Source organism: Falco cherrug, chromosome Z (genome assembly GCF_023634085.1).
Source record: "Falco cherrug isolate bFalChe1 chromosome Z, bFalChe1.pri, whole genome shotgun sequence".
NCBI lineage: Eukaryota > Metazoa > Chordata > Aves > Falconiformes > Falconidae > Falco > Falco cherrug.
In genome coordinates this window covers 37,878,031-37,895,532 of record NC_073720.1, presented here as the reverse complement: position 1 = coordinate 37,895,532, position 17,502 = coordinate 37,878,031, and the positions used below count along the sequence as shown (strand labels likewise).

Below are 17,502 nucleotides of genomic sequence, written 5' to 3'. Positions count from 1 at the left end.
GTGCTATCTGCTGCTCTTTCAAACATAGTCGCTTGCTGTGGCAGGGGACAAGATGGGCATCCAGCTATGAAGCAGAAAGTCTGTTTGTATGTGTATTGGTTTGATTGAAGTTACATAATTACTGCTTTTGTTGGGCATTAATCAGTCATGAATAGAGGCCTTTCAAGGCAAGAAAAATGTGAATCTTCTTATGACACAAAGCCAAATCTTTCTAATAGTCAAAGTAGCAGTCTAAGAACAGTGGTGTTGTTTGTTCCCACAAAATTGCCTGTTCTGAACTGTTATGCAAGTCTACTTGGTGTGCCGTCTTAATTATTTAGGACCTACGCATCTCTGTTCTTTCTAAAATAAGCAGTCACTCTAGCATATCCTGTTCTGAGAACTATAACAAGAGTAGTTTTGTGTACTTGAACCTTTTCTTATGAATTCCTGCTCCTGAAATGTTTTTGTTCAAGTGCTGAAGTATTTCTGGGCATGAAGCTTCTGGTGTTCTTTGCTTCCGCTGATACACTCTCTTGCTTGTTTGGTGGGTGGGAGGTAAAACCTGAAAATGGGCAACAAGAATGGTGTTTTCAAACTAGTGAAAATGCACCATGCCAAAGGAAGATAATCCCTTCCCAATAGCCTTCTTCCTCTTCACAGTGGTTTTCTTTATTCACTCCTTCCATATTTTCTTAAGAATTCCTTTCTTGACTGATTTCTTCTTTTGTTTCAGTTCTGCTGTTTTTTTCTCATCCATCCAGCAGGGTTGTCTAGTCATTGTGAAAAAGGTTTCAGGGATGGTCTCAATGTATGTGTATACAGTATCTGTCACAATTTGGTGCTGTCCTTTTGAACCCTGCTCTCCTCTGCAAGCCGTGTTTACTGAATTTAATTCAATTAATCTCTGTATAGATTTTTATAGAGATTTTCCTCATCACTTTCATTTCTGTCTTTATTCCCCCCAGTTAATGCACCTCTTGCCTTGACTATGAAGTAGAACCTTGAATACATTTGTATCCAGAACCTGCATTTAAACCATTAGTCTGCATTGTGATACCTTGGCAAGCATGTACCATTGCATGGAATTTGTGTCTGTTTTTTCCAGAAGGGAATGCATGCTGTTTCAAACTCATGAAGCATTTGAATGTCCAGTTAGATGGGAAATGTTTTAAGAGGGTTGCAATGGATAGCTATAACCTGTTTTGTAAAGACAGGTAGGGAAGAAGAGGAGGAGGAGGAGCTGCACTCTGCGTTAAGGAGAACATTGAATGTATGGAAGTCAAGTGTGGCCAATGGTGGAAGCCCTGTTGAGCATGTCTGGGTCGAGATCAGAGGGGTTGTCTCCAAGGGGGATCTTATAGTACGTATCTGCCACCAATCTCCAAACAAAAATAAGGCCAAGGAAGCAACATTTGGGTCACTTAGGCAGGCATCAGGTAAACAGAACCTGGTTCTTATGGGTGACTTCAGCTACCCAGACATTTGTTGGAAGAACAGTACGGCAGCTCACATGTCATCCATCAAGGTCCTGGGATGTGCAGAGGACTGCTTCCTCACACAAACGTTGGATGTGCCAACCAGGAATGAGGCACTGCTGGACTTGCTGCTCACAAACCAAGAAAACCTGCTTTGCAACGTCCGGGTTAGTGACAGCCTTGGCCGCGGTGGTCACAATATTGTGGAGTGTGGGGTCCTGCTGAGCGCACTGAAGGTTAGGACTAAGACAGAGGTTTTAGATTTTAGAAGAGCAAACTTCAGCTTGCTCAGAGCTCGACTGGGAGGGATTCCTTGGGAAGCTTCCATGGAGGATGAAAGAGCTCGTGGGTGTTGGGAGTTTTTCAAAAACGCTTTCCTGGAAGCACAAAGACAGTTCATCCCCATTCATCCCCATTAAAGGTAAGGTAAGCAGGCAGAGCAAGAGATCATCCTGGCTTAACTGTGAGCTCTGAGTCTGCTCAAAACCAAAATAGAAGCGTAGCAGAGATGGAAAAGCAAATACCTGTTGAGAACTACAAGGGCATTGTCAGGTCAGTTAGAAAAGCAAAAACTCAGCTTGAATTGAAGTTGGCCAGAGATGTAAAAAACTACAAGAAAGGATTCTTCAGGTACGTAAACAACAAGCAGCAAGAGAAGGAAAAGGCTGGCCCACTGTTAAAGAGGAGAGGTGAATTACTCACCAACACGTCTGAAAAGGCAGAGAGGTTCTCAACACTTCCTTCACCTCTGTCTTTACCAGCACTGTTGGGCCCCAGGCCTTGGGAGCAAAATCCAGGTTGATGCAAACACAGACCCACCATCAGTGAAGGAGGAGTTGGTATGTGAACAGTTACAGGAGCTTGGCCCCTGCAAATCGATGGACCGTGGCCATATCCACCAGAGGGTGTTAACAGAGCTGGCCAACATCTTTGAGGGGCGGCTCTCCATAATCTTTGAGAAGTGGTGGAGATTGTGGGACATGCAAGAAGACAGGGGGAAGGCTAATGTCACTCCCATCGACAAGAAGGGCTTAAAGGAGGATCCAGGAAGTTATAGGGGCATCCGTCCACTTCAGCCCCTGGGAGAGTTGTGGAATTAATCCTCCTAGGGGCTATCACAAGTCCATTGAAGCACGTGATTGGGAAAAGCCTGTATGGATTCTCCAAGTGCGAATCGTGCTTGACAAACCTGATCGCCTTCTCCGACAAGGTAACCTGCTTGACTGATGTGGGGGGAGTGGTGGCATTGTCTGTCTGGGTTTCTGCAAGGCTTTTAATATGGTTTCCCATAGCCTCCTCCTAGAGAAACTGATGCTTTACAGCCTAGACGGGTGGTACCTGTGGCGGGTGGGGATCTGGCTGACAGGCTGTGCCCAGAGGCTGGTGGTAAATAGCTCCTTTTCAAACTGGCAGCCTGTCACAAGGGGTCCCCCCCAGGAACCAACATGGGGCTCAGCGCTGTTTAATAACTTCATAAATGAAGGATGGTGGGATCGAGTGTACCCTGATGAAGTTTGCTGATGACACCAAACTGAGTGGGGAAGTGGAAGCTTTGGAAGGGACCTTTGCTGCAGGAGGACCTGGATAGGCTGGAAGAGTGGTCTAAGAAGAACCTTATGAAGTTCAGCAAAGACAAATGTAAGGTCTTGCACCTGAGGAAACATAATCCAGGAATGCAGCACAGTCTGGGATCTACTCAGCTGGGGAGCAGCTCTGTGGAAAGGCACGGGGGTCCTGGTGGACAGCAAGCCTGGTATGAGTGAACAGCGTGCTGCTGCAGTCAAGAAAGCCAACAGGATGCTGGGTTACATCAACAAGGGCATGTCCAGCAGAGATAAGGAAGTCATCATCCCACTCTGCTCAGCGCTTGTCAGGCTACACCTGGATACTGTGTTCAGTTTTGGTCCTTGCTACACAAAAAAGATGTGGCCAGGCTGGAGAGGGTCCAGAGAAGTGCCACAAAGATGATTGAAGGACTGGAAAGCCTGCCATATGAGGAAAGGCTGAGAGAACTGGGTTTGTCCAGCCTTGAGAAAGAAGGCTTAGGGGAGACCTTATCGCCATGTTCCAGTATTTAAAGGGTGGCTGCAAAGAAAATGCTGACTCCGTTTTTACAAGGAGTCACACGGAAAACACAAGGGGTGATGGGTACAAGTTGTTCCTGGGGACAATTCCAATTGGATATAAGAGGGAAATTTTTCATAAGGAGAACAATCAGCTATTGGAATAATCTCCCCAGGGAAGTGGTGGATTTTCCAGCATTGAACACTTAAGATTTGGCTGGACAGGGTGCTGGGCCATCTTGTCTAGACCATGCTTTTGCTGAGAAGCGTTGCAGCAGATGTTCCTTGAGGTCCCTTGCAACCTGGTATTCTACAATTCTGTGATGAGTTAGAACACAATGTCTAAATTATTTGGGCAATTTGAAAAGTCTGAGTCTGTACAACAATGAATTAATTTTTGTAGTTTTTGCTACAGCATAATGTTTCTTTTTAAATCTTCTAATTGAAAAGCAGTCATCTCAAATCTAGGAGGTAAAGATGATATGGCATTGTTACTATGAAAATGATTAGGAATTTAGCATATGATGTTACTGATAAAGAACAGAAATAATTTTTAGCAAACTCATGCTTGAATTCTTACTTTCTGTGCAGACTGCATCCTCAGCTATTAAAGGTGCTATCCAGCTGGGAATAGGATACACAGTAGGAAACCTTACATCAAAACCGGACAGAGATGTTCTTATGCAAGACTTCTATGTAGTGGAAAGTGTCTTCTTACCAAGGTAAGGACAAGCCTGTTGCATTAGTTTTCAATAGAATTTCATAATGAAACTGTAGATCCTTCAAGCAAGGGTTGTTTTCCAGTTCTAGTAAAAAGGGGTTAGAGTAAGTTTAATGTATGAGGATTCAAAAATTATCCCGCCTTCATATTGTCACTGAAAATGAACATAGGGAGAAAACTGGGAAGATCACACTTCAGCTGAAGATCTGAGACTTCTTACTTCTAGAGAAGGAAAGTAATTGTGACACTTCCAATTAAAGGAGCATTTAGTGGTTTGTGGCTCTATGCAGTTAAGTATTATGTCAACATTCATGTGTCTGTTTTGGTTTTAGTTTCTAAAAACTGATAATAATATTTGCCATTTTGTTGAAGTGTCAAAATTTATAAAAATTCAAGTCCTGCAATGTTGAGAGTAATACAAGAATTTACAATACACTATAAAATTCCATCCATGACTTTAGCCTGTTATGATGCTCTGCTTTTACTAGCTGTTGAGGTTGTGCACCATTACTGCTTTTCATTTGGCTACCTCAGCTTGTTTAACTGCCAGGTTGGTAGGAAATAACTGTAATAATACAGTTATGTGGATGAGGGAAATCAAGGTCTTACTCATTTTGAAGGTTTAGAAGCTGAAGTACAGTAGCATGTGATTTTTCCAGGTTACATATGCTATGAATGGGTGAAAAAGAATTAGGAAAAATGTATGTCAGAACAAGGCTGACTCGCTTTTTCAGTGTTGTTTGGGTTCTTAGAAGTGCTAAGTACCAGCAGTGCCCATCATTTCTGCAAGAACATGCTATGTATGAAGTATTCCCTGAATTTGGGAATGCTTTCTGTGAGTTTTTCAAAGTTTTGTTTGTGTGCCGTTTGAATGCTACTTCATAAACTGTTTCTAATAATTTACAATCCTAAAAAATTACTGATGTCACTAAAAAAAAGTTAAAACTGACAACATACAAAATAATTACAAGCATTTTAAAGTTGCCCTCTTCATGTAAATTTCCTTGATTCAGCTCCTGTTTTCCTCTGAACTGAGACATCCTTTAAGGAGAAGAAAATTCATTTCTTATGTGAAAGGAAGCTTTTTCATTCTTTAGTTCCTAGTAATTGAGGGTATTAATATCCTTGATTTGGTGTTAACTATTTAAGTTTGTGCACAGTTTTGTAGTCTTTCTCTTGTAGATTAGGTAAATACAGAGAAGTTAACTATCTGCATGTGTTTCGTACACTGTAATTGCAAAATCTTGTTTGTTTAAAAAAATCCAAACTACAGCTGAGAAATTTGCATATCACATAACAAAGTCTGTATTGGGCTGACAAAGAGTCAGAGCGAGTGACCCATCATATTTGTGAAATGTGTGACTGTGACAGTGGTGCAGGTTTCTGTAATTTGTTTGGCTATGATACCAGCTTTGTTGTGTATGGAAATTAAATGAAACACACATACTAAAGATTTTTTATTACATAGCACAGTTTTGGAAAAAATCTAATCTGTTTTTTTTGATGTAGTTTTATAGGAACAAGTGAATTACATTGTTTGTAGTCAGTAGCATTGCATATGTCTTTTCTCCTGTAGAACTTAACATGCATGTACACTCAGAAATGAGATTTCCCTGGTTTAGTTTGAAGGGAGAGAGATCCCTTCTGGTTTAAAAAGAAAACAAAAGCAGAAGGAATAGTCTGTTTGCACTAACATAAAATTTATTATAAAAGCTTTAGGAACACCTTTCTGGGCAGTTTCCTATAAATAAATAAATAAATAAATAAATCATATGAGGAGAATTAGACAAATGAAAGTAATGGCCAGAATAGCATAGCTTTTTTTTTTTGCACAGCTATCTAGTAAAAAAGAGTATATAACATAGTGAGTCATCTTGACTGTAACAAAGAGCCTCTCTATAAAGAGCACTTGCTGATAATGTTCTCTGTGAAACTAAAAATTTGGTATCCATAGTAATCTCTTAAAACTGTAACATTTGATTTCTTAAGCTAATGCACAGAAATGTCAAATTTCAAGTCTTTCTTATATCTCAATGTAACATGCACATTCATTTATCTAAAATTATTTCAATCCAGTGGTATTAATTTGCATAAATTCTAACAATTTGGGATTGCACATAATTATACAGGCTTCTTTCTTGCTGGTTGAGGATGTTGGGACATTGAGTCTTTCGTGATGGCACTATGTGGGTTGCCTCTCAGTCGTATCTATAGGTAGCTTCATTATCCTAGTTGGAGGTAAAAAGCTAAGATTGTGTGTTCTTTCTGGGTAGGGTTGTGTTCCCAAGGTGCAGCTCAGGTGCTCTTCACTTTTTCCTAGGGCAGTACCTACATGTGAAGGCAGTATTGTTAACAGTCATTACTTTTATTACTTTTCCTCCACCCTTTGGATTGGTCTGACTCAAAAGCAATTCATTGAAATTAAGTTACACCAGTAGGTCCAGTGGGCTGATCTCTACCTGGAAGCACCCTGGAGCAAGCCGAGGTTAAGTAAGCATGTTGCCGGATGTCCACAGCTGAAGGAGAACCTGACAGTGTAGCAAGTGTGGTGCTGAAAGCAGGTGCTTGCCAGGCAAGGACCAGCATTTTTCTACTTGCTCTGGGTATGCATGATTCAGCTCCAATTCCAACCAGGCTGTCAGCTGAATTTCACCTTCATTGTGGCCAATTCACAGCAACCAGACTCTTCTCAAGCTGTCCTGCTCCACCTTCCTCACATGTTTTCTCTGCATCTACCTCACCTCATCCTGGTCTGGCAGTGAGGTGAGAGGACAGCTGTTTGCAGAGTCATAGGCACACCCGCTGCTTTGACGACAACAGGAGCACTGTTACAGTGACAGTGATAAAATAGACCTGAGCTAGTAAAAATGCAATGAAACAGCAGCCTGTGTGCCAGCAAGCAAAATAGTGTTATCTGTGCCCTTTTACTGTTAGGGGAAAATAGTAAACAATTTTTTATAAATTTTATCAGTTGTAGAAGACAAATAGTGTCTGCATATCTCTCAGCCCCTGAAGTAAGCCTCAGCACCACCTGCACCTCAGTTCGGTACCCATAGCAAAACACTTCCAGCAGTGTTCAGGACTCAGGAAGGAGGGAGAAAAATATCGGGGGAAAAAAGTGGTCAGTTTAGGCCTGAACATAGCTGCCCTGCTTATTGTGAGAGGTACTGATGTAAATCAGGAGTAACTCCATGGATTGCAGGTTATGCCTGGTCCAGAGTAACTTCGTGACTGGGTTAAACTGCACAGTTTAGCCCAGATCCATTTAGGTGCCTTTTCAGGAAGTGATATTAAATGAAGTACAGATATCTGTACAGTGGGTGGATGGAATTTGAAAGGTTTGTACTTTCATTTATACATTGTGATGGAGGGGGTGCAAAAGTGCCTTTGTTGCTTCTGCTCCATGTTGTGGCATCCCTTTCATCCCTTTCTCTTCAGGTTGCCCAGGAATTTATAGTATGTTGCTTTTGGGAGTTAAGGGAGGTATTACTAGGGGCTGCTGTAAAGATGTTCATACAGAACCACCATCCAGATTGAGTTTAAAAGTCAAATGTGCTCCTTGGACTGGGAAGCAAATGCAGTCTGCAGTAACCCACTTGATTCTGAAGATACAGTGTCCAAAATCTCTGCGCAGTTCCCTGGATTGGGTGAAACTGCTCCAGGTAACCTCTCTTCTGGTTTTTAAACACTGCTTTGGAAATCCAGCCATGGAGGTGGCTTACCTGGTGCCGGTACTGCTGCAGCAGCAGCTCAGGTTCAATGGGAAGGCTGTGCATCCTGCCTGTGCTCCCTGCGCTCTGCCCTGTGACTCAGTTGTGTGGGACATATTCTCCCCATCCAGTTATGCTCTGTGCCCCTGACTTCTTCGGTTGGAACCAGGTCAGTTCTTGGTGGCACATTTTGTCTCCAAATCAGCCATTTGTGCAGTATGGCTACAGCAGTGTTTTGACAGGGGTTCGATTCAAGTGTGGAGCTGACTTCAAGTAATGTGGCCGTGGTTAGAAAGCCTTATTGCTTAGCTAATAAGCCTAGTTGTGTCAGACAGTGGTGGCTCAACCTGGTCACTGGGCCATGGAACCAAGCCTGTGAGTTGGCAGTGTGGGCAGCTTACAAGTTCTTCCAGCAGACACGTACTATGTAGGCACATTTTCTACAATGATGCTTGATAAGCCGAACAGAAGCTGCTCCGTTCTGTCAGCTGACTTTAGGTAGTCAATCAATTGCAGCTTCAGAAGCAGAGCATTTGGAGCAAGGCAGTATGTTTCAGGCTTCATCTCTTTCTTAGATGGAGGCTACTGCTAAGCACAGCTATGAGGTTTTTTGTGAGTGGTGACCTTTTTGCAGCAATCTGTCTTGTGTGCTTTCCTTGCTAATATGCTTTATTTTCAGGGTCTAGACCATGCATATTGAGAACACTTGATATGGTTTCTAATTGAACTGGTAAGTCTGTTAGATGCTGTTGACCTGTATGCACCCTGCAGCTGCAATCATCTGTACAGTGAACTGGTTCAATTACAAGTCACTTCCTTGTGATGCTGATGAGAAATTACTTGGTGCTTGCTGCTATTTAACATCAAAAGCTTAATATTGTATTATGATAGTATTTGAGTGACAGTCCAAATAGGTACTAAGCCCAAAAGTACTAAGAAAAGAAAACCATGGACATAGTTTAATTAGTCTGGGTTTCACCCTACATCTGAAACTGCAGTGTACAGTTTTGGGGTACATTCTTGAGGACTGACTTAGAAAAATGAGGAAAACTGACACTTGCCCTCGGAAGTACCTTTGTTCCAAACATCTGTCATAGGTTACCTGATGGGCTAAGTAGTGTCTTTGTAATTAGGGAAGTATAGAATGCTTTGCAGGCTTAGTGTGAATGGTACTGGTACGTTCACACTACTGCTTAGTTGTTGTGTAACTTATGCCACTGTATTTGCTTCCAGTTGGCCAGTTTCACAAGACGGATAAGAAAGTGGCCTGAAGCCTCTGATAAAGCACTGTGTCTCTTCTTCGGTGGTTTGGTTGCAGAGATGCACAGTATGAACCGAGTTCTGACACACTTTTTATGGTTTGTGAGTGGGGTGATAGCACAGAGGAGGAAGTAGTTTCTGTTTACAAAAGGAGCAGTATTTGAAATGAGGATACTGTGGCAACAAAAGCAAAAGCATGTCTGTTACAAATTAACTACTTTACCATAAAATTCTTGGGAAACCTGTGATAACCTGGATATTTGTGTGGTTATGTAGACAAACAATTTTGAAAGTACTCTGAGATCCTTTGCTTTAATGGCATCTCCAGTTGGTTGTGAAATAGTTGCATCATCATCATTATCCTAAGAAAACGTCTGTGTATTCAGCTGTTACATATTGATGATTGGCTTGACTTCTTTTGAAGACACTTACTGTTCACAGTTGTGAATTCAAAGAATTTCAAAGCTGCCTTGTCGGGGACTGCTAAGGATAGTATGTAGGTAGTAACCAGAAGTATAGGAGAACACACAGTGAGAAACAAGGATATTACCAGTGGACTTTATCCCATAGTATGAAAAAACCAAACACACACCTATTTGTACAGGTAGCCATAGTATCTACTTCCATCCTGTGGGAAAGAATTGCTTTCCTGAAATGATATATAGGAAATGAGTACACCAAAGCAATACCTGATCTGTCAGTATGTATTTATTACATACTACTGTAGACTTTAAACACATCTTGGTGTATTGTAAAAGACCAGCTTTATTCAAGAACAGTGAAAGTGAGATTGGATACTCTTAGATTTTAATATTGTGAGCATTTAATTTTAGATGTTTTATTTTGATTTTAAGACTTTAAAAGAGTTGCTTCTACATGGGAGAACTGGGGTGTTCTTCCTTGCAGTACGTACAGGAAGGGTGTATATGGGCTCATGACCACAGCATGACTCTTTCTTTTGTTAACAGCTATAATAGAGCCTATTAACATTGCTCTGTGATGAAGGCTTGCTACCAAGAGATGCAGCTAGTATTCTCCATCCCTCCAGATAGGTGTGCTGTCTCTTGAGTACATCCCACCATGTGATGCCACAGTAAAGAAAAGCTGACAAGAAACATATCTGGGTGTCTTGCGTAGCAAAATTTTTGCAAGCCATGGGGTTAGCCATTAAAAATATAGTGAGTTTTACTTCATTTTTAATTTGATATTACACCATCTAAGAGACATGTTAAGATGCACATACTGTCATTTATAAGTGTGCTTGACTTAAATTTTAGATATTTTTTTTTTTTTTAGTATTACAGCAAACCCATGTAGCAAGCTTAATCTTTTTTTTTTTTTTTTTAATTCTACCTACCATTCTTTTGCTTTTGTGCAGTCTTACAACCAAGGGTATTAAAATACCATGTAAGTTACAATTGCTTCCTAATCTTTACAAAATCTATAGTTTGTCATAGCTCATATGTAGAGACCTGAATTCCTCAAGATTGCCAGAATCAAAGCATGTATTAAAAACCTTTTTTTCTCCTCTGGTAGACCTGTGCCCTAAACTATCTGAGAGGAAAATTATATGATTACCTTCCTTTTTTTTTTTACATTTATTATGTCCAAACCTCCATTTTTCAGGTTAGGTTTTTTGTCAACAGATCATGGGTAATTTTCTTGTTCGATTTCAAAGACATAATCATCCCCATGAAACTCCCTAGCCTGATTTAAAATTGTTGTATTTATATTGTTGTATATTTGTATTATTGCATATAATTGTTATATGTAGTACTTTGCACATAAACTTTAATCTAGCCAGAGTGAAACACACTTGTAAAATGTGCCAAGAAAATATGAGGAGAAACCATGAAATGCTTTCTCTCAAAAGCTAATAGAGTGGAAGGTGAATAATTTAATGTCTAGATAAGGTAGAGATGTATTTACATCAAGTGTTCTGTACAGTGGAAACTGTCATTTTTAGGTGAGCGCAAGGACATGCTCAGCCACAAGGAGTTTAAGGTTCTCCACTACTGTAGGAAGTTACTGGAAGTGAGGGTGCTTTTTCTGTTGAGTAGCAACAAGAAAACCTTAAACTTTCTTCCAGAGAAGTAACCAAGTCCGGATTTAGTGTCAGTCTTGCTTTTTGCATCACAGAAGAGCTTACCTGTAAACAGTGCTATTAGGCAATTAAGCTGAAACTAATGTGTGTAACAGAAATGGTAGGGTATGGTGAAAAGCTCTGCAGACCTTTAGTAAAAGGGATTTTTTCAGGTGACTTTACAAAGAATAAGGGAACTTGTCTGCATAGTGAAATTGACTGTCAGAGCACATGAGCGTACTTTATTACAGATGTAAGTATGTGGAGTTGCCCTCTGTACGGATGCTGTTCCAAAATCATTGCTCTGTTTTGCAATTATTCTAGAATAAATATGCACTTACTATATATTACTGTCCATCTGCAGACCCAGTATTGGTCATTTTACTCCATATGCACTTAGGAAAGGGCTCTAGACCTGTGGTATTATAGCAAACCTCCTACCTTCATTTCAGCCTGGGTGGAGTTCCAATGACAGTACCTGTTCTGATATAGTAAGGACATGTAATCTGTTTATTGCCATGCTTTCACAAAAAACCCTTTTGAATTATGGCTGTGGGAAGCAGATTTATAAAAGTATTTATGTACTGAAACATAGGACTTTTTAAATAAAGTTTAAATCATTAATCTTCCCTGAAAATGATGTGATGCTTCAGCAGAGAACACTGTTCTGTTCTTGTCTGCAGCTTAGAACAATTACATGCATTAACAAGTATGCCCCCCAGGTTCCCAGTGTAGCTATACATTAGCCCTATGGCATCCCCATATTACACAAAAATTCAACAAGACATATCCATCTATAGGAAATTTAATGTCAGACAAGACTGGCAGTTTTCTGAGCAACTGAAAGAGCTTGTAAGAAAAAGCATTAGCCAATTTAATTGTAAAGAAAACCTACCATCTTCAGCCAAGTATCCTACTGATTTCTGTTATTTACTGTATACTTGAGCAATAAAATACATGTGGATTTGATTTTAATGCCTTGGATTTGTGATACAGTAGACTCTAAAGTGATCAGATGAGTTCATTAGGACTAGGCAGCTTTCATTAGCTAGCTGTTAACTGTATAGTTTAGTAGTCCAAGAAGCAGCAGTGCTGTAGTGGATACATAGAAAGACTTGGCCACCCACAATGATCTTTTTATTTGTGATTGCCAGACAGAAATCAGGTTGTTTTTTCCCTCCTTTCATCTCCTGTCCAGGAATCTAAAGTATATGCGTTTGTGGAGCCTGAGAAAGCTTGTTCACCAGCTCACACTGTTCAATTAGCAGCAGTTCGTTCTGTTGGCAGTATGCATGCAGGGGCAGCTGGGTGGGTGCAGCAGACTTGTGTCATTGACTTGTTTTTAATGAAAGGTATCAAGTTCTTACGACAAGGATTAATTGTACAGGAACAAAGTTCTTAAATATTTCAATGAAATTTAATTTAGTCTTTCCTGGAATGTTTTGTGAGTTTATTCTTTGTTGTATCTATGTGAATTTGTAGCTTTTTCCCCATTTCTTTCCTTGTTTCTTCCCCCTTTTCCCTTTTTTGGATGCTTTGGATTGCCAAACAAAGAGGTACATGCTGCATTTCTGAATAATTTAGTTAGGGTAAATGAGTAAAGGAGTTCTGGAGGAGCTAATTTCGTCCACTGTGTCATCTTGGATTTTGTGCTCATCTATTTATCAAACCATTTGAAGGCTGACCAAACGTAGTCTTAAATAGGTTCTTGTTTGTGTTGAAATTGTAGTTTAGAACTTTGTCTACCACTTAAAAACCTTCTTTTAGTCACCAGCATTAATAAATCCACAGGCAGTTTTTATGTGTTTTTATTTCTGGTGGCATTTTGCTGCTGACCTTTTCCTTTAGCTTAAATCATGCAGTATTCATCTCAAAATTGATACTACTGCGACATACAAGTATAGTGAGATCATAAATACAAAACAAGGAAAAAAGCTGATGAGGCTACAGTGTTGTTTTTTGTTTTGTTTTGTTTTTTAACTGCCCACACCCCCACACTACCTTTGAGAAAGGCTGTCTTCCAGGCTGGTCACCCTAGTAGTCTTTGTGTGTGCCTGTTCTAGTTTGAATCTGTATCTTGCTTATAACTGCATACCATTTTCCAGAATTCCCCAAAGGGTCTGTACCCAGTGTTCCTATTTAGCTAACTGAGCATGTAAGCTGGTGCCGGTTTAGATCAAGTTAGGGTAAAATAAATGACCTGATAGGTAGACAAACTGAAAACCACTTTAAGGTCACCAAAGATGGAGTGGCTTCCCAATTCTGGACTATACTAGCAAGAAAGAGATACCATAATTGCAGCTAGCCTCCAGAAGAGACTAGTGCTGAGAATGCTGTTTCATAAATAAGGCTGAGCCAATGAGTGTTTGCTGGCATCAAAAAACATATGTAGTCCTGCTTCCTTCTCACAGGTCTGGCCACATGGCTCTGCCCTCTGTGTTGTGCTGTCCTTAGTATCTGTCTGACACCCTTGCAAACTGGTTCAGGTCACCAAACTAGGGTGAAGTTGTTTTGCTGCATTGACTTCTAAACTTTTTGCAGGAACTTGCATGAGGTGGGGGTGACCTTTCCTGCATCAGTAAGCTATTAAACTGGCTTACCTTGGAGGGTTATCAGAAATTGTAGCATTAGTTTAAAACCAATCTTTACGTAAATGGATATGGGTGGTGAAAACAGTGATTTCTTTTAAGGTGGAAGAAAGGAATTTGCTGGCAGTATCCTGTTTCTCACAGACATTTCTATTACACTGATGAATGGTGATAGGGGGGTTTATCTGCATTTATACTCTTGTCTCAGAAAGTCAGTGGTTGAGTTAGGCAGCTTTACAATAAAGTTAGCTGCAAGGAGGAAGTCACTAAAAATTGCTCAGTAATAATTTGGTTTGGTTTTTTGTTGTTGTTGGTTTTTTTTGTTTTGTTTTCAGTGAAGGGAGCAATCTTACCCCTGCTCATCATTATCCTGACTTCAGATTTAAGACGTATGCACCTCTTGCCTTCCGCTATTTCAGAGAACTTTTTGGTATCAAGCCTGATGATTACTTGGTAAGAGCTTGCAGTTTTCCTTTTGGTTAAACTTTATTGTAATGTATACTAGTTTCATAGTAGTAGAAGAGGATGCTTTAACAGTGCCCAAATAAGTAGTATTTTTTTTGTGCTGAGTGGTTTATAACTAGTGAATATTTTTAGCATTTATGAAAATTTGAGTTCTTCATCTTTGAAACAATTCCTATAGAAATCTGCCTTGTTAATTGACTAGAATAACTGGAGTATTACTGCTTATTCAGGTCATTGTTTCTAGAGAAGTTATAATCAGTGTGACTTCTACCAATTCAGTTCTAATAAAGTGCTCATGTCGTTTGCATTACTTATTCACCTCATTTAAATAAATATATGCCTGCAGCTGTTCCCATCTAGCCTTGAGAATAGTGGACAGCAGGCTAAAAAAGCATTTTAGAGTATCTCCTTTGTTCTCTGTATTTTATCACTTGAAGGCTATTCCTTCTCAATATTCGGTTGTTTATGTGAGAAAAAAGTGATGCATTTGCTCCCATCATAAAACCAAGCTTTACTTGGTAGAACCACTTTGTGCACTGCCAGGGATGAGGATCCACTATTTTACTTTTCCTGTAGTTCTGCTTTTGGAAGGGTAGTGTGACAGCAAAGAGCTGGATGGTTTTCTAGGTATTTGCCTCATGTCCAGTTTGTGTCATGCTGGTTCACCCAACAAATCAGAGTCCCAGTACAAATTAGTAATCTTGTACGTCACAGTTCTGTTGTTAACTTCTTTTGAATGAGTTTTTAGATCTTTTTCTTCCATGTTGATAAATATTTCTTTAAAACCAAAACAGTTTGAAAGAGCTTGAATGAGTATAAAAGAAAATTCGATTAAATGCTGCTAAAGTATTACTTAATGTAGTATTTCACTGACTTCTGTTGTGTTGAAGTATGTTGTAAGGGTTTTTTTCCTTTTTGGACAATGGGCCTAAAACCAAAACTTAGCTGGCTTTGCTTTTATTTAGGTTGAATGTGGGTATCTCATTTTAGTTCTTTAGTACTATGTATGGATTTTATATTACTAGCCCTCATGGTAATAGTTATATATAAGAAAAGATCGTTCATTTGAATTATAGATGTTAGTAGCAGGGACATGTACTTGGGCTGGAGCTTTATGTCATAGAATCATAGGATGGCCTGGGTTGGAAGGGACCTTAAAGATTACCTAATTCCACCCCCCCTGCCATGGACAGGGACACCTTCCACTAGACCAGGTTCCTCAAAGCCCCATCCAACCTGGCCTTGAACACTTTCAGGGATGGGGCATCCACAGCTTCTCTGGGCAGCCTGTTCCAGTGTCTCACCACCCTCATAGTGAAGATTTTCTTCCTTGTAGCTGATCTAAATACACCTTCTTTCAGCTTAAAGTCATTACCCCATGTCCTATCACTACATGCCCTTGTGAGAGGTCCCTCTCCAGCTTTCCTGTAGTCCCCCTTTAGGTGCTGGAAGGCCGCTATAAAGTCTCCCTGGAACCTTCTCTTCTCCAGGCTGAACAACCCCAACTCTCTCAGCCTGTCTTCACAGGAGAGGTGCTCCAGCCCTCTGGTCATCTTTGTGGCCCTCCTCTGGACTCACTCCAACAGGTCCGTGTCCTTCTTATGCTGGGGGCCCCAGAGCTGAATGCAGCACTCCAGGTAGGGTCTGATGAGAGCACAGTAGGGGGGGGTGAATACCCTCCCTCGACCTGCTGGCCACATTTCTTTTGATGCAGCCCAGGAATATGGCTGGCTTTCTGGGCTGCGAACACACATTATCAGGCCATGTTGAGCTTTTCGTCAACCAACACCCTCAAGTCTTTCTCCTGAGGGCTGCTTTCAATCCATTCTCCACCCAGCCTGTATTGATACTGGGGGTTGTCCCAACCCACGTGCAGGACCTTGCACTTGGCATTGTTGAACTTCATGAGGTGCATGTGGGTCCACTTCTCAAGCCCTGTCAAGATCCCTCCAGCATGTTGACAAACTTACTGACCATGATCTTAATCTCAGTGCCCATGTCACCAACATATTAAACATGTTAAAAAGATGTTAAACAGCACCAGTACCTATGCCAACCCCTGAGGAGCACCACTCATCACTAGTCTTCGCTTGGACATCGAGCCATTGACCACAACTCTTTGAGTGTGACCATGCAGCCAATTCCTTATCCACCAAGTGGTCCATCTGTCAAATCCGTGTCTCTGGTTTAGAGACAAGGATGTTGTGTAGGACAGTGGTGTTATTATGGAATATGTAATGTGTCTGTGTCCTTTTATGGACTTGGCAAAGGGCGAAGTATGTGGGCTGTGTTGCTAGCTACTATAAAGACCGTACCTGCTAGAGTAAAGCTGTTACCACCTGCAACTTCTGTTCCATCTAAGGAAGCATTTACAGTAGCACAAATTAAAGATTATAGAAAGACTGCTTGGTGTTGATAAGAGATCTGTAACACTCAGCTACAAAATGACTAATCCTTGAGGGAAATTCCCACTAAAGAAAGCCCAGCTTGTAGGTTCTTCTGCTTTGTGGCACAGCAAAAGACGCTAGTGATATGTTTCCAAGGGAAAAGGACAACTAGAAAAGATAGTTTCAAGATGAAGTGCACCTTCTTTTCTTGAAAATGCAAAAGGAGTTTTCCTTCAACAAGGTATTTTTCAACAAACTTCAGGTATTTTTCTGAAATATAGTTAGCATTTCAGTGTGTGGTGCTGCAACTGATGCATGTCTCTGAGAGGTTACTCTGTATGCATTTCAGAATCCATTCCTGTTGTTTCTGATTCTAAATGCGCATCACTTTGCAATCAGAGCAGGTTGCAGTCTCTTGTGCTCCAGAGGCAGATGTGATCAGAGGGGTACTATGATCATAAAAAGACCTGTTTCTAGTTTGGGACCCTTTTCCCAGTTGGTTTTGACCAAAACATCTGATTAAGAGTTTGCTCCCAGTAGCATGTGTCAGGGTTCTGCCTGAACAGTCCTCTTGTTTCTTTGAAATCTGGATCCGTCATATAGTGACCATAATTCCAGTTTGGTATCTAAAACACTTTACAATATGCCACGTGATGGTCCAACTGTGGCTGAAGGGGAAGGGAAGCAAAGTAAAAAGAAAAGAAATTACACCAGGCTTATGTGAGTTTATACTGTTAATTTGCAATGAAAAAGCCCAAAGTTATAGCT

The 17,502-nt window shown here is 40.6% G+C and overlaps 1 protein-coding gene across 4 annotated transcripts in view; it reads left to right on the top strand.

The window, feature by feature from the left end:
- Positions 1-17,502, top strand: part of PIP5K1B (phosphatidylinositol-4-phosphate 5-kinase type 1 beta) — a 122,852-nt gene that overhangs the window by 50,337 nt on the left and 55,013 nt on the right. For all 4 annotated transcript variants that reach the window (XR_008730389.1, XM_055699898.1, XM_055699897.1 and 1 more), the window contains 2 exons: positions 4,112-4,242; positions 14,218-14,335. Coding sequence is in view for 3 of the 4 variants with exons in the window: in XM_055699898.1 (XP_055555873.1) it covers positions 4,112-4,242; positions 14,218-14,335 (249 nt within the window). In the remaining variant the exon portion in view is untranslated. The remainder of the gene's footprint in view (positions 1-4,111; positions 4,243-14,217; positions 14,336-17,502) is intronic.